The sequence below is a fragment of the Alexandromys fortis genome, unplaced genomic scaffold (assembly GCF_014885135.2).
Source record: "Alexandromys fortis isolate MF-2015 unplaced genomic scaffold, M_Fortis_MF-2015_v1.1 scaffold_91, whole genome shotgun sequence".
Classification (NCBI taxonomy): Eukaryota; Metazoa; Chordata; class Mammalia; order Rodentia; family Cricetidae; genus Alexandromys; species Alexandromys fortis.
The window spans coordinates 5,442,228-5,459,596 of NW_026067968.1; the positions used below are offsets into that span (position 1 = coordinate 5,442,228).

A 17,369-nucleotide genomic window follows, 5' to 3' on the forward strand; every position below is an offset into this window, starting at 1 on the left:
ATTTGTTACTGGGACACAGTACTTTTAACTTAAAGGGAAGTCAAATATACATTATTTTAAATAATGCATTCACTTAATATTTTCTATTTAAATTTTACACTATAATGTTTTATTTTCAAGGATTTTCAGTTTTCTCTCTTTGTTTTGTTTTGTTCTTGAGACAGGGTTTCTCTGTGTAATCTAGGCTATCCTAGAACTAACTCTGTAGACCAGGCTGGCCTTGAACTCTCAGAGCCCTCTCATGAGGTCGGGCACACTTCTTGTGTGTTGATGGCTCAGATGGTTGGCTGCTGTTGGTGGTGTAAGCCGGGCCTACTCTTCCATGTCTTAGAGACAGTCGTTGCTTCTACAAAAGCTATTGCTTTTTGATTCGTGCTTTCATATCACACTCCTCTTCTGGCTTTCCTTACTCTGTACAATGTCTTTTTAGGTTGTTCGGAATGTCTGGGTGTCTAGTTAACTCTCTAATACACATACGGAACCCCCTTCTTTGATTAGTGCTTACACCGCCCTGTCTTTCCTCGGTGTCATTATATGCGCCACGATGGTGGTGAATGTGGCCGTGCTTGCCTTGTTCCAGCATTAGTGGGAATGGAAGGCACAGCTCTCAGTGTCAGCTATTACTCCATTCTGTGGGTTCTTAAACTTTGAGCAGCACAAACAAATTCTTCTATAAACTTGTTTATAAAGTGTTGTTGTCATTGTTCATGTTCATCCCTTAAGCTGAATTCAAAGAGAAGTGGTGTGTCAGAAGATGGCAAAAAAAACCCATTACAGATTTTGTCCACAAAATTCCCAGTGTGTGTGTGAGATGCGGGTCCCATAGTGCTTGTTCACCACTGGGTAGTATAAAAGCTTCAGTCATTTGCTGCGTGAAAGAGTATTTTGCATTTTAATCTAAAAGGTTGATTACAGTCTTCAGACCCACTCATTGAAAGATTAGTCTGAGTCAGTCCTTTCATTTGGCATTTTGGGGTCTGGAAGGTAGAATTGCTAAATGTAACGAGACACACGTTTGTTGTTTTAAGTGACTTACAAGGGCAGTAAGTTATTCATGACTTGTTTCTTGAGTCTGTTTTCTGTGTTTTAAAAACAAAAGGTCAACCAGGTATGATGGTACACACCTTCTAGTCCCCAAAGTCAAGAGGGAGAGGCAGGCAGAGTTGGAGGCCAGCGAGTGTCATGGTGAGACCCTGTCTCAAAACAGTGTCGACAAGACTGAAAACAAAGCCAGGAGGAGGCTAGTGTGGACCTTCAGCGAGCTGCGGGTGAGTCGCTGAGTATTGGATCTTTGTGAAAAGAGCCCTTCCATCCAGAACTCCTCAGACTGGCTGTTGAATGGCAGGAAAATGTTGCCTTCCCTTGTGAAAGCTCAGTACTCCACCTTCATTCTAATATAGTTGAAAGTTCTTCTGTAGAAGTGCATGTTCTCACTGCTTAGAAATGTATTCTGCTTATGTTTCCAGGGGTTGGCCTCTTGCAGGGAACCCTACACTCAGTCTTCTCTAATGCTCCAGTTCTTTATTTTCTCACTGCTTTGGTGCCGTGTCTTCTCTTGATGGCCTATGTGCCCTGGGTGGGCACATGCCAGAACACAGCAAATTCTTAACCACCTGTGGTTAGAGCATAGGAACCAGTGAGCAGAGAGGTGACCACAGGTGACTCCTGGCCATGCCATAAGTAATAGCCAGCAGCTTGACAGACAGTTGAGCCTGCAGTCAGCCCCTCTGCATTCTGCAGGCCACCCTCCTCCCCACAGCTCTCCCTTGAGCTACTCAGCCTTTCCAGGTCACATCCCAGGTTTCTAACTACCCACACCAGCTCACATTTCATGTGTTTTGCTTAAGCCTTCTTTACCACTCACCTAGATTTCTTTAAACCCTTTAAATTCAGATCTTTATCAAACATGCATGTGTGCGGGGGGGTGTTTGGGGGGGCACCCACCTTCAGTTCACTCTTTCCAGCTAAAAACCCGGTTCCCACAGCGGCCTGCCTCCCCCAGAGGGAGACTATGACCCACCATTTCTGCTGCCCAATGTCTCCTGAGCTTCCCTGACTCAGACCTTCGTCTTGAAACTGTGGCAGAGTGTACATAGCATGCTCATCATGTGACCCACACACCACAGGTGCAGTCAGCAGCATTCCATGCATTCCCAACTCTCCATCCATACTGTCTTCCCAGACTCTCATCATCCTTGCAGAAGCTTTGCCTTGCAGTAGATTCCCCTCTGTCGTAGTCTCCACTCTGTTTCTCTCTGGAGTTTGATGGCTGCAGGAGTCCTCCTGTATCTGTTCTCCATCTGGCTCACTTCACTTAGCAGGAACCCTGAAGGCTCACCAGAACTTTCCTCCTTCCTAAGGCTAAATAATGTTGCATTGCATGTTCTGGGTACTTCCTTCTCTGGAGGCTGAGGAAGAAAGTGTTCAAACATGCTACCCTTCACCATATGCTGGCCATTGTCCCCAGTGTCCAGGGACCTGTCAGTACAGATCCAGGAAACTCATGGTGGATTTGCTGTAGGGAAGAGCTCTTGTAGCTCTGGCCTGTCCTTCCCCATCCCTTTAGCATTCAGGGAGACTGCATGATGTCACCTCTCAGGTTGTCCAGGATGCCCAGGTACAATCAGTCTCATGGCTTCCTTCTCCTTCTTCTGCCTTGGGATCCTTCTTAAAAATGAGATCAGTTGCTTAGCTGATCTGCTATAGGACTGGCAAGGATGGAGGCAGACTACACAAAATAATAAGTAAGGGAATTCTGAGATGTTTGGATACTTTCTGTATAGTCCCTGGTTTCCTGTATTCTCAGAGCAAAAAAAGATGTGGGCACCTGCCCTGGTCTGAGAGGCATTCAAGTGAGGGCTGGGGAAATGGCTCAGTGGTTAAGAGCACTTAACTGCTTTTCTAGAAGTCCTGAGTTCAATTCCCAGCAATCACATGGTGGCTCACAATTGTCTGTAATGGGATTAGATTCATTTTTCTGGTGTGCATGAAGACAGAACACTCGTATACATAAAGTACAATGAATAAATAATTTTTTTTTTTAAAAAAAAAAGGAATTTAAAGTAAGCCCAGATCTGTACGTAGGAGCTGAAGTAGGCAAGCTTTACTTCCCTCCCCAGAGATAAGCTCTCCTGACCCTGTTCAGTCACTGGAGACTTGCTCAAATCAACAGGCCATCAGAGCATGTCCCTTTGTCCTTGGTGCTGGCAAGGCACTTCCCTGGCAGCCTTGGCAGAGCTGCATACTAAGAGAGCTTTAACCTGTCTAAGGAAAGTCTATTTTGAACTACAAGTGAAGCCAGAGTTTTTAGGTTATAAGCTTCTTACCCAACAAGATCCACAATAGCCATCCTCACACAGTTCCCAGGAGTTTTAAAAAAATGGCACTAGCCTGCCTGATGCCAGCACACTGCCATTCCAGTGCCACAGACTTCTAGGTTAAAATGCTAGATTGGAGTGGTTGAGAAAGAAAAAGAAAACCTTTGACTAACTTTAGAAATCAATATTTGAAAGTTTTGTTCAGAAATACTACCAAAAAATAAAATCAGTAGGATGTATTTATAGGCAGGGTTTTTTTTTTATTACGTTGTTTTGTTTTTTAAAAACAGAGAATAAAACATTTTCAGAAAAACCAAGGAATACAGCCTTAAAAGGTCGCTTAAAAGAAATCCCACACTAGCTCAGAATTGAGAAATAGATGGTTATTTATTTAGGGGTACAGTCACAAGTAAGAATCCTCTGTGGGAACGGAGAACCAGAACAGAACAGAATGAGAGGAGGGGGAAAAGAGGCCGGACGCATGCTCTGTCTGCATCAGCATATATAGTACAAGAGGCCACGCCCCGGTGGGCGGGTTACCACTAGCTGTAAGACTTCCTACAGCACCTAAAGCCTTTTCAGGTCGTTCATGTAGTACAAAGATTCTATACCCAGAATCTACACAGAAAGCTACATACAGCTCCACTGGCTACTTTTCCTGTAGGAGGCCTGCTGTGCTGAGCTGACAGCCACCATCTTGGCATTAGTTCCAGCCCTTCAGAATGCAGCCCCAGACTAGGAGGCCTGGAAAATGTTGAGAAGCAGTGCAGAAGGCTCTAGCACTGGAGACACATGGCGACTGGAAGCATCTGCCAGCTGTAGAGGGGTCTGCTTCATGGCCAGGGCAGTGTTGTGCTTGATGTGGTTTGGAAGCATGCCCCTCTTAGTTTTGCACTGCCAGGAAGAGACATAAAACCAAGTGTAGCCAGGGGCTCTCTATTGCCTGTTTGACATGTTCTTGCAGTGCACTGACGACACTAGCCTGGGAGAGAGACCCTTGCCCCCCCCCAAGTCGGTCAAGCCCAGTGGTTGCCCCAGGCTTAGTCTCCTAAGTGGCTTTGTAAGTCTTGTAAGTGGCTCTGCTGTGTCAGCCAAGGGGTCTTCCCGGTTTACAGTTGATAGACAGATGTGTTCTGAGAGGAACAATAGCTGCAACTGCTTGCATTTGGTCTTGTTGGGACCCGGTTTAGTGGCATCCTGCCAGGGTTCTGCACTTTGGGTTTGAACTCAGCAGGGTAGCAGAGTCATTATGAATTTGTGCCTCTCTGTGACAGGTTGGGGCATGTGTTGCTCCATTTCCAGACAAGAAGCCTCCTGGGCCACTAAAGAACGTTCCCTCTTCCCAGGCATCCTCTCTGCAGCCCCTTTGCAGCAGCTGATGTGACTGCTTTAGCTGTGCTGAAAAACAGTTGAAGTCTTAGTCTAAAAGAGCAGCCCATTAGTGACCTCCATGGCAGTGAGAAATTGTATTGTCCTTTCCACTCATTTCTGGTTTTTATACATACATATTTTGATGGCTGTGTAAACTTAAACAGCCTATCACAGTCCCTTTGACATTAAGGTAGTTTACAGTAAGTGTTTTAGAATCATAAATAAAATGTCATAGTCTCAAAGAATAAACTTCTTGCTGGCTGGTGGTAGCCCACACCTTTAATCCCAGCACTTGGGAGGCAGAGGCAGGCAGAGCTCTGTGAGTTTGAGGACAAGCTGGTCTACAAAGTGAATTCCAGGACAGCCAGGACTGTTATACAGAGAAACCCTTTCTCCAAAAAAGGTTGGTTGGTTGGCTATTTAGGTTTTTTTTGAGACGGGGTTTCTCTGTAGCTTTTGGAGCCTATCCTGGAACTTGATCTTGTAGACCAGGCTGGCCTCGAACTCACAGAGATCCGCCTGCCTCTCCCTCCCGAGTGCTGGAATAAGCTTATCAAAGAGTTAAGAAACTCTTTCCACCCGGCAGGAATAAGCTTATTAAAGATTTAAGAAACTGCTCCACTGAAAACTCTAAAGCACTCAAAACAGAGATAGAAGGCAGCACTGAGTGAGGGGCAGCCTGTGCTTTTGGCTTGGAAGACTAGGGTGGTTAAGGGGTTAATGCTGTCCTAGTGACCTACAGATGTAGGCAATGCCTAACAAAATATGAATTATGTTTTATTGGAAAATAGAAAAATTCATCTTAAAATCTATTGGGAAAAGCAAGAGATCCAAAATCTTGAAATAGAAGGAAATGATTAGAGGATTTTATTTTTATTTTATTTCTTTATTATGTGTACAGTGTTCTGTCTGCCTGTATGCCTGCAGGCCATTTTGAAAAGTGCACCATATCTCATTATGGATGGTTATAAGCCACCATGTGATTGTTGGACATTGAACTCAGGACCTCTGGAAGAGCAGCCAGTGTTTTTAACATCTGAGCCATCTCTCCAGCCCACATCTTGATTTTAAAACAACAAAGTTATATTGTGGTTTTTCATAATGACCCCCAAGGCCAGTAGCCTATATTGGAAAGCCAAGAGTAAATCTAGTTCAAAGGGGGTGAGTACTGGGAACTGTAAGTCCACAGGCAAAAGACAGAAGTTGAATCCTTAGCTCTCACACAGACAGAAATTAACTCGAAATGGGTCAAAATCCTAAATCTGTGAACCAAAAGTATAAAAACCCTTAGAAGAAATTGGGAGGGGCTGGAGAGATGGCTCAGAGGTTAAGAGCATTGCCTGCTCTTCCAAAGTTCCTGAGTTCAATTCCCAGCAACCACATGGTGGCTCACAACCATCTGTAATGAGGTCTGGTGCCCTCTTCTGGCCTGCAGGCATACATATAGACAGAATATTGTATACAAAATAAATAAATAAATAAATAAAGGAATTGGGAGTAGGGAGTTCATGATATTTGATTTAGCAATGAATTTTTTGGACACAGTGTTAAAAAGTATGTGTAATAAAAAACTAGGTAAATTGGACTATGTCAAAGTCGAAAACCTCAGTATATGCAGGGACACACAATCTGCAGAATGGGCAGCCTGTAGAATAGAGGAAAATATTTGCAAACCACCTACCTGATAATGGATTAATATCTAGACCATATATGAAGAACATGAGCAACAACAAAACAACTTTACTTAAATATATAAAAGATGTAAGTTGACATTTCTCAGAAGAATATACATAAATGACCCATAGACCCATAGATACAAGCTCAGCATCACTGATCATTAATGATGCAAGTGAAAATTATACTGAGACCATACACAAAAAACAGTATTGCTGACAATGTGTATTGTATATTGTACATCAAATAGTACCAGCACTGTAAAAACCATATGGAGGCACGGTGTAAACTTTAGAGTGGTCTTACTGCAATTTCACATCAGGATGCATAACCCAAAGGATCTAGAACTAAGAACTGTACAGGTGAAAATGGTTAAGATGGGGCTGTACAGGTATTTGCCGCCAAGACTGACGATCTGAGTTCTATCCTGGGAAGACCCACAGGTAGAAGGAAAGGTCTGGTTCCTGCAAGTGGTCCTCTGATGCGTGTCATGATGTGTGTGGGCACACACAGACACACAGACACACACAGACACACACACACAGGTAAATGTAACAAATCTTTAAGCAGTTGAGATAATAAATTTCATGGTGTCATATTTTAGCATGGCTTTTAAATATGTTCTGAATGAACTGTTTCATTCATGGTTATTTCTAGAATTGATTCTTAAAGTAAAATTATTAAGAAAAGCTTCTTTGTACCAGAATTGAACTTTATTTTCTAAGACAGTGAGCACAGTTCATAGCTCTGTTGTCAGAGCTTCTCATATGCAGGTACTGTCATTTGTACCATTAGAGCTGGGCAGCTGGGATGAGTCGGTGAGCAGAGGTGCTCCTGCCAAGCCCAGCTTCTGTCCCCTGGGCCCATATAGTGGGAAGAGAGAACTGACTCTAAGCTTCTCTGACCTTCCACATTGGTGCTGTGACATGTGTGCACTAAATAAATACAGACAAAATAAATAAATGTAAAAAGATTATTGTTGAGTCAGGTGGTGGTGGCACACATCTTTAATCCCAGCACTTGGGAGGCAGAGGCAGGCAGATCTCTGTGAGTTCAAGGCCTGCCTGGCCCACAGGAGCTAGTTCTAGGACAGCTAGGGCTGTTACACAGAGAAACCCTGTTTTGAAAAAACAAAACAAAACAACAGCAACAAAATATTGTTGACCTAACAGATAAAAAATACTTTCTGACCATTCTTTTTACATGAACTAGATCATTTAAATCCTAAAGTCTTAATGTTTTTCTAATACATTTTATTGATCTGTATTTATATTTTTTTGGGCGGAATCTCTAGAAGTTTGGGGTTATTTCTGTTTTTTAAAATAATTATTCTGGAACATACAAAATAACTAGCTTCAGATTTGAGCAGTCTCCGTCAGGTGTTGTAAGTATCCTTTTCTAGCTGTGGAATGGTTCTTCCCGTCTGAAAGCTGTGGGAGCTGGAGTAGTTGTGATTTGCTTTGTTTGCTTATCTAATTCATACCAGGTTTATTTTGGTGTGAGAAAAGATTTCAGTTGACTTTTCCTGCATATAATTTAGCAGCTGTCACCCTTCTCCAGTCCAGTGACATGGTTTATTGTGCATCACCTGAGTGTGTCTGCTGGGTTGGTCACTGCTTGTGTCCCCCTGTTCTTCTCTCATGTGTACCTGGCCACACTGTTATAATCTATTGACTTTATAGTTGGTGGCACCAGCTTCTCTCTTCAGAATTGTATTTTTTTCCAGGTAAATTTTAAAATTATTTTATCATTTATCTTGGAAAATAAAGAGACCCATCTGGACTTTGAGTGAAAAAGAATATCAGGCATTTAGTCAGGCTCTAACTCGACTATCTTTACAGATATCTGTACCTCCAGCTCATGAACACATCTCCTGACTGTTAGGGTTTTTCCCCTTTCTCCTGTGTGTTTATATTTTTAGAGTTTTAGGGGCATCTTTTTGTTTTTATTTTTTATTACTTATTTATTATGTATACACTATTCCTCCGGCCTGTACACCTACATGCCAGAAGAGGGCACCAGATCTCATTACAGATGGTTGTGAGCCACCGTATACTTGCTGGGAATTGAACTCAGAACCTCTGGAAGAGCAGCCAATGCTCTTAACCTCTGAGCTGTCTATCTAGCCCCTCCCCCCCCGTTTTTTATTTTTAAATAGAGTTCGACTGTATAGTCTAGTCTGTCATAAACTCCTGCTCCAGCTGAGTACTGAGAGTACGGTGTGCCCCATCATCCCATCTGCAGTATGTTTTATCAGTGATTTCCAGATTATAGTCTTAGAGTTCTTTAAAGAACTACTTTATATGCATACAGTTTCAAAGAGTATGGGAGAAATCACTAATAAAGTTTGAAATCCTTTGATCTAAGATCATTAGGAAAAATACATCAAAAAGTGTCTTCTCTTTCTTTGCCTTTGAACCTGTCTATGTTATATAAAGCTTCTAGGCATCTTCTCCGCCGTATTTCCGTATTCCAGTTCGTCAGCACATCCCCATCTCACCCCTGTGAAATAGTAAATTATTGATAGGCAGAACACAAGGGGTATTTGCTTGTGGACCGCATTGCTCTTGGTGTCTGAGTTCACCTGGCATCACTCCTTGAATGAGAAGGTGATGGTGAGGGAGGTGTGCCTTGTCCTCAGCACTGCCTGACTAGGGAAGGGGGATAAACTCTCTTCAGAGACAAAGTGGGGTCAATTGAGAAACTCCTGGGGACAAGTGGGCAGGCGGAATCTCTTGTGTAGCCTGTATATGCAAGTGCTTCCATGTTCCAGGATTGCTAGGACTGAGGTGTAACTCATGGCAGTTTGCTGGCCTGGTGTGCCTGAAGCTGCAGTTCCATCTAGCCCGGCAAGATTCTCCCCTCTGCCAAGCTGTAGAATCCCACAGCCCCTTTGGCTCTGAGGGAAAGAGGGCAGGGATACAAATAGCCTTAGATTTTTTTTTCCTGTTGAATTGCCTTAACAGTTACTGAACATGTAAAATCTATGTTCTCATTGGTGAGGGAGGGTCCAATAATCACCCTGAATGGGCTATCCGTTCATCCACTACAATTATTAGGCTAGACACATAGAAGTAACTGGCCAGCGTGTCAGGTGTGTTTAAGAGTTTAAAGGGCTATTTATCTTGTTCTTGAATTGAGCAGGTTATAAAATGGCACAGCATACTTACAGAAATGTTTATTTGTCTATGAGGTGAAGCATCTTTCATTCTGCCAGATATCCCTTCCATTTTCATATTTGCTTCCCTTTGGACCTAGCAGTAACATCGTTTTTGTAGAGAAATCATCTCGCCAACAGCCGACAGTGCTCCAGTTTGGAAGTAGTCTTTCTCCTGAGAGTAGATTTTTACATTAACTTTTTAAAAAAAATTATATGAATAGTAGCATAACAGAAATAAATGAAAAATTAATTTTGAATGTAAAGAAAGCAAAACTTAAAGAATCTAACATATTAACATTTTTAAACTATAAAAATAGAGGTGGCCAGATTGCTCAGCAGGTTAAGTTACTTGCCACCAAGTCTGGAGACCCAGGTTTGCTCTCTGGGACCCATATTGTGGGAAGAGAGAACTGTTTCCCTGTAATTCATCCTGAGCTATGGAGATACACACACACACACACACACACACACACACACACACACGATAGATAAATAAATAAACCAAACCAGATATAGCATTTTAACTTGTGTCCTTTTCCCCCATTCTGTGCTCTTTAAAAAGTCTCATAGTAGTACTTCTTGGCTATTGATTAAGCAGTTCTTTCATAGATTTTTTTTTTTTAACCCTCATTTGAGATTGGGAGTGAAAATGTCTCAGGAAGAAAATTTTTGTCCTGATTATAAGTCCCTCATTTGCCCTTTTGGTAGTAAGGAGGAGGCAGAACACTAATGCATTGGGGTTTTGTAATATTCACATAGCCATTACTCTTTTAAAAACTGTGTTGCCAGGACACAGAATGCTCCTAAAGTGAGTCTTATGGCTGGGGGGTAGAACATAGTAGCCGGTTTGTCTAGAGAGCACTAGGTCCTAGATTCAACCCCTAGCATTAAAAAAGAAAAAAACAAAAGCCGTACTAAAGGAATGAAATAAGAGCTGGGAGGTAGAGGGTACAATACAAGCGCCATCCCCTGAGAGCTAGGATCCTTGCCTAAAACTTAGTGAAAAATGAAGACCGTAGAAAGCCGGAAAATGCCCAGGCTTTTCGTGCACACACACTGACAGCCAACAGAACGCTCTTTCCGTTTGCAGGCTTTTTTTTTTCCAGTGTCATTTTAAGTTGCAGTTTCTGGCCAATCAGCGAGCTCCATGCCCACTGACATCACGAAGCAGCCAGTTCCCTCCAGCTGCAGAGAGCTTCAGTTTGTCTTCTTTTTTTTTTTTAAACTAAAATGGAGGCTGGTTTCTTGCCTTAAGGAGTACAGCGCCCTTCCCGCTGGAGCCTAGATGTTGACATGTAATAAGGCGGGCAGCGGGATGGTGGTGGATGCGGCCAGCTCCAACGGGCCTTTCCAGCCCGTGGCCCTTCTCCACATTCGAGGTGAGTTATTGTGTGTTCTACTGACCGGAACCTTCCGTGGGTAGTTAATAAATGGCTATTGTGCTTTGGATAGGAAAAGCAGGAAGTCTATCTAGCAGTACCCCCTCCACATTGATGGGACTGCCCCTGAGCAGACGGGGGTGTCCCCACCGATTGGTGGGCATTCTACACGTTACTTACGGGGCCTGTGGCTCAGGAGGCCTTGCACGCAGAGTTCAAAGCTGGTTTTTCTGCTTTCTGCCTGCTCTCCCATCCCCCCCCTTTCGAGGCTGTGCTGATGTCAAAGGATGTGAAGTCACTGCCTGGGGAAGGAAGGAGAGGCGGGCCGGCGGCCGGCCTGGCCAAGTTGTCCACTCTCGGAGTTTGTGTTACCTTGGTGTCGGTGTTGTTTAATACTGTAAGGGTTTTGAATTAAGGATAAACTTCGGGCAAAATGTACAGAATTGATCAGAAGAGAACTCCTTTTGGAGGATGTGCACTCTAGTCCTGCAGCCGGAAGGGAAATATGCTTCTGCTTGAAATCCTAAGATCTGCTGGTCTTCTGATTTTAAATGTTAGCTGTTAGCTTTAGTGCAGCCTTAGGAAATGTTTTGCATTTACAAAGGCTTCCTTAAGATTTGAAAGGGCAACAAGTTTTCCGTGTGTATATAGGTCACAGGAATGCCCAGACTGTGGGAAACAAATATGTAGCTTTTTCTCTACCCTCCCCCTACCTTGAGATGCTGTAGCAATTGGCTTCTACAATGACTAAATGTAAGACGGCCAGGAAGAAGCAGAGGGTGACTACAGAGAACAGAAGGTGCCTTAGCTGCAGGACTCAGGTGGCTATTCGTATTTTGATTTTTAACCATTGGCTAGTTAGCAGTAAGGCGACTGGTTATGTGTAGAAGGCCAATATTAACACATTTAAGGTAACAGTTGTTGGTTTTTTAATTTTATATGTATGTGTGTTTTGCCTGCATCAGTGTATGTGCATCATGCATGCCTGGTACCCCCAGGGGTCAGATTCTCTAGAACTAGAGTTATGGATGGTTATGAACCACCATACAGGTGCTGGGAAAACTGAGCCACCATCTCTCCAACCCCAACAAATTTGGTTGGTGAGGCTTCTGGTTTTTATTAGGCACTGATACTCTAGTTCTTCTTTGGCTTATGAATTTGTTCTAAAATAGCGTCATTTGGTTTTATATTTTATAAATAGAATCTTTAACTTGTGAGGGTCCTGTTGTTAGTTGCAGACTTTACTGTGCCTCTCTTGGAGTTGTCCCCTCTTGGTTTAATATCTAATTGTTGAGGAAGGTAGTGAAGTACCCAGGGGGACTTGAAGGTTTAAGAAAAGGTAACCTGTAGCAATCAAAACTTGCTTGTAATGCAAACAGGTGGGCTAGCTTCTAATTTTAAATCTCAAAGAACACTTGATTTCCTCATAAAAAAAACTTCTTAAAGTAAACACCTTAACTTGTCTTAAACTTGCTGTAAGCACTACTGTGAGCCCAGTGCTGAAGATCATTTAAAATGACGAGGTCGGAGGAAGGACAGAAAGAAATGCCTCCTGGGCAGGCAGCTGTGGGGTACTGGGAAGGAAGGACAGGCCCTTTGAGGTAGAGGGGTCTTTCACCTGAAAGGAAGGGAATACAATTTGCCAAAGATCGCATAGCCCTTAGATAGTAGAACTAGAGTCCAAATCCAGGAGGCTGTTTTGTTTGCAATCTTTAAAAATACTTTCACGAACCAATGGTAGCTGTAATAGACTATCTTGCAAGAGGGTTACAGTTTACTCTGGGTGCTCTTGTTGTCTGTTCAATTCAGTGGCCCTTTTTTGCATGACAGTTGTACACCCAGTGTTCATTTCTTTTTTTTCTTTTTTCTTTTTCTTTTTTTTTGGTTTTTCGAGACAGGGTTTCTCTGTAGCTTTGGAGCCTGTCCTGGAACTAGCTCTGTAGACCAGGCTGGCCCCGCCCAGTGTTCATTTCTTATTCATTTTACATGCCTCATGATTGTAAATACCGTGTTCCAGGCTGATCCTAACTTGGAACATGCAGTTGCACTGGCGTGGGGGCAGTCAAGTAAATAAGGAACACTGCTGTTTACCCGATTGCCATCTCAGGTAGTTTGGCAGCTACTGATACTGGTAGTGGTTAATGTGTCAGATTTGCCATTCCTGAAAATTCAAGTGTGAAAGGGATGTAGTTTAACCCGGCACAGCCCTAGCTGCCTCTAAGGGAAGAGGACATGGTTGTAAATTTAGCTTGATGACTTAGATTCTGCGCTTGCAGCACTGTCGAAGAGAATAGCCTGCTGTGCTGGGAATGCACTCTATTGACGTCCACTATACTAGCCTGTGGCCACATGTGACCATCAAGCACTTAAAATGTACAGCTGATAAATCAAATTCTTTTAGATAAGTGTCAGCCAGGGGTTGTCGAATGGAACAGCAAAGGTCTAGTCTGGAATTGGCACTTTCTCAAGTAAAGTCCAGACTGTAAATATTTTTGACCCTGAGCAAAAGCAGCCACAGAAGAAAGTTGTCTGTTGTCCAACAAATCTTTATTTACACAGCAGATAGCAGGCTGGATTTGCTCATGGATACCAAGCTGCTGGTCTGTTCTAGACTACTGCAGCATGTCTGAGTTGCCTGTGAAGACTAGTAGGACATGATTCCTGAGGTCTGCAGTCTTGCCTCTCTTGCCCTCCACGGCTGGCCTGAGAGCTCAGCTCACCCACCTCAGGGCCAGGTTCCAGGCAGGGACAGCTCAGCCAGGAAGATGTCAGTGACCAGAGAAGGAAGCCAGGCAGCAGACTAGAACCTTTGCTGCCCCACCCTGTCACCTTGTGCTGAGCAGTCTCCAGTGAACCCGGGGTGGCAGTGGCAGTGGGGGCCTGGCAGGAACTGGAGAGTGTGCAGCTCTTTCTCCTGGGAATGCTGCTCTCTCACAAGGTCTTGCTGGCTCACGGGTTGGTTGATGTTTACTTTGTCTCTAAGAACTGGGGAAGAAACCCCGCAGGAAGCAGGTGAAGAAGTCGGCCCTCACCCTCCATTTCCTAGCACGACAATGTGTTGATGTGCTGAGTAAGGGCGACTGTGCGACATGGGGAGGTGACTAATTCAGGACACACTCAGGGCATGCATCATGTGAGCAAGTGCTGGTGGGCTGAGAATGGGGTCTACTGTTACACACTTTTTTGGGGGGGGAGGGGCTGTTTCCATGACAGGGTTTTTCTGTGTAACCTTAGCTCTCTTGGTAGACCAAACTGGTCTTGAACTCACAGAGATCCACCTGCCTGTCTTCCAAGTGTTAGGATTAAAGACGTGCATCACCACACCTAGCTGAATTACCTATAGTCTTAAAACAAGGTAGGGAAACTGCCGGAACAAGACTCTTGAAAGAGTACGGATTCCTTCTCTGAACAGTGTTTGGGTTGCTGCCTGTCACCCACCCTCGGAGTGACTCGGCTCTGGGCAGGGTGCAGGAGTGCATTCCCTGCGCTGCGCTGCGGTTCAAATTGTCTGCTGTGTCACTGTTGGTGTGAAGGGTGACCTCCTGGGGGAGGGTGACTGTGAAGGCTGCACACCTTTCCAGAGATTGCTTCTGCCTTTGGAGAGGAGGCCTACTGTGGGATTCCTGAATTCCTTCACTGAGATATGTTAGTCATGTAGAAGTGTGAGAGAGGAAACTAGGAGTGTTGCTCGGTGGAAAGAGTGGTTGCCTATCGTCCGTGAAGGCCGGGGTTCAGTCCCCAGCACCTCAGGAAGTCAAGTATGGTGAACAGCACTCCTGAGGTGGAAACAGGGATATCAGAAGTTCAGAGCACATAGTGAGCTTAAGGACAGCCGTGGCTCCAGAGAACCTGGGTAAGTGTCCTGGGAGAGAGGGGTGAGCCAGTGGCAAACCAGAGGCACAGCCAGAGTGCACCAGCTTCTGCTTCCTCACCCCACGCAGGCTTTACTGTGTGTTTGCCCTACAGTACTGTGTCACTCAGGTCCCCTGCTGTGTCTGACCCTCAGTGTCACCCAGCCTGGAGGCCTGGTCTGTGGCTCCCACTTCAGAGGCAGAAATTGCACTGACTGTGCTTGTTAGTGCCACAGCCACGGCCACGTCCATCTGTCCACTTTTCCTTTCAAATCCTTCCACTGGAAGACATCATGATTTCCATTTTTTTTCCTGGAGAGAAGGGAATACCTTCTGCAGGACCACAGAAATGCAGAGAGTCTAAGAGTTAGAGCTCAGCACAACTCCTGTCACAGAATTGTAAGGTGAGGGGAACATCCCGCACATGTACACACACACACACACACACACACACACACACACACACACTACACACTAAGAATTTTTAATGCAATTTTTAAAAAATTTTAAAGCCTTTTTAGTCTTTAAAAGACACTACCCAAAGCAAGCAAGGCCACAACACTCTACGAGCACATAGAGGCCTGGTTTTATTTTAGGGCCTTGAATTATTCATAAGCCAAAAAATCCTGGTTTAAGAATGCAGGCTAAAGTGTAATGGTTAAATGCTACGAGTAAATCTAGATCAGCTTTCTGTTTGGAAAAATACAAACCGAGGGTCTGGTGGCTCAGCAGGAAGAACTCCAAGCCTGATGATCTGAGTTCCATTTCAGGGACTTACATGGTGGAAGGAGAGAACTGAGTCCTGAAAATTGCCCTCTGACCTCTGACATACATATACATGTATTTAAAATGTTACTAAGATAACTACAAAACCAAGCTGTGGAGTGGTGTTCACTTGTCCTTCTGGCGGTGGACATACTGATGTTAAAAGATCAAAAATTCAAGACTAGTGTAGGATGCTTATTGAGTTGAAGGCCAGCCTGAGGCTATATTGTGACAGATGCCTGTAGGTGAAGCCTGTAGCTGTGGTTTGGGGCAGTTGGAGAACCTGGTGCTGTGGGCTCTCCTCGGTACTCTGAGTACAATAAAGGTAGGATGTTGTAAGTTACTGCCGTGGGTGGAGTGCAGACTCCCCTGTCAGGATCTCTGCAGCTTACCCAGAGAGTCAAGGGGACAGTAAGTCTCAGGTGGCATGCTGTTACAAAGTGGGGTCTAGGGACAGAAACACCCAGGATCCTTTCACTCTTTCTATAATGTTTGAAAGAAGTACCTTAGAAAAGCTGTGCTTTAGGGCGTGTATGAAGAAATCTCTCCCAAAGTGGCCAGCAGCCATCTGGTCTGTTAGCTGTTTTACTCCTTGGTTGCTGACTCAACAGTGGCCGCACTGCTCCCTGTGTGGTATTTTGGGGTGTATACTTGGTTTGATACTGACAGCATTCTTATTGGCCAAGGTTCCCTTTGAGCTTCAGGGTAAGGATAAAGGTGGGGTTGGGGCCACCAAAACACTGGTTATGCTAGACACATGCGACCCCTTCTGTGCCTCGAAATAGGAATAATAATCTGATTCACCTCTCCAGTGTCTGTGAGGGATAAACACGTAACTGTATCTCAATTGCCCTAACTGGTGCCTGGACTGTTGTAAGACTCCCCACGTGTCAGTGGTGGCCATGGTGACCCCTTTTGTGGAACACCTGCGTTACTTTCTGGAACCCAGCAGTTAACCACAGCTACAGCTGGGGCACCTGTGTGTTTGCTCTTCTTGAAGCTCAGTTGAGGTCTGCCTCTCACTTCTCAAGCCTTTTCATCTCTTGCCGTGTGCACCCTAAAGCAGCATCTTCAGTACCCTGTGCGGGTGTACAAAATTATCTGCTGCGTGATCCCAGGTGCCATCTCCATGGCCTGTGTCAAGTACACATTAATCCCTGATCCAGCCTCCTTAGTTCTGTGCTGTCAAACCCAAACTAAGAACGCACACTTACCTTTTTAACTGTTTTGAAGTGGAGCATTAGCATTAACAGTCGGTTTAGGAGTTGATGATGCTGATTGTGACCACCCCAGACAGTGCCGTCTCCCATTTGGGTTTTGAATGTAAATGTTGCTGTCTGTTTTAGCTATGGCTTCCCGGAGTCTCACTAGAGCTCTGGGGTTGGATTCCTTTTTTATATTGATGTTGTTATTGTTTTTCCTTTACTTGAGATGGGGTTGTTGTCCAGGCTAGTCTCAAGCTCCTGGGCTTAAACCCTCCTTTTTCAGCCTCCCACGTGTCTGTGCCGCTGGACCTAGCTGATGCTGGTTGGGTAATTAGGAAGTTTACATTCTGTTTGTCCTCCAGATTATTTTCATCTTTTGCCTGTTAAATTAGGTAGTATTTGAACTAAGTGAGATCTCACTTGTAAGCCTAAATCTTACTGTTTTAATTTTTAGTATTGTGATATTTAGTAGAATTTGATGTTGCCAGGCAGTGGTGGTGTACACCTTTAATCCCAGCAGAGGCAAGCAGATCTCTGTGAGTTCAAGGCCAGCTTGGTCTACAAAAGCGAGTTCCAGAATAGGCTCTAAAGCTACACAGAGAAATCCTGTCTCAAAAAAATCCAAAAAAAAAAAAAAAAAAAAAAAA

The 17,369-nt window shown here is 44.2% G+C and overlaps 1 protein-coding gene and 1 long non-coding RNA gene across 10 annotated transcripts in view; one reads left to right on the forward strand and one right to left on the reverse strand.

The window, feature by feature from the left end:
- Ppp2r5c (protein phosphatase 2 regulatory subunit B'gamma) overlaps positions 1 to 17,369 on the forward strand; it is a 131,615-nt gene that overhangs the window by 34,471 nt on the left and 79,775 nt on the right. For 3 of the 9 annotated variants that reach the window (XM_050154651.1, XM_050154654.1, XM_050154653.1), the window contains exon 1: positions 10,680 to 10,901. The exons of 5 other annotated variants lie outside the window; for them this stretch is intronic. In XM_050154651.1, coding sequence (XP_050010608.1) covers positions 10,808 to 10,901 — 94 coding nt within the window. In that variant the 5' untranslated portion in view covers positions 10,680 to 10,807. Of the gene's footprint in view, positions 1 to 10,678; positions 10,902 to 17,369 lie in introns of those variants that run through there. One more of the 9 variants, XM_050154655.1, reaches the window with a different exon arrangement.
- Positions 3,635 to 11,186, reverse strand: LOC126509048 (uncharacterized). Its single transcript, XR_007594037.1, has 3 exons — positions 11,082 to 11,186; positions 9,533 to 9,694; positions 3,635 to 4,715 (listed from the first exon to the last, which is right to left on the reverse strand). It is a non-coding gene; the product is annotated as an uncharacterized lncRNA (long non-coding RNA).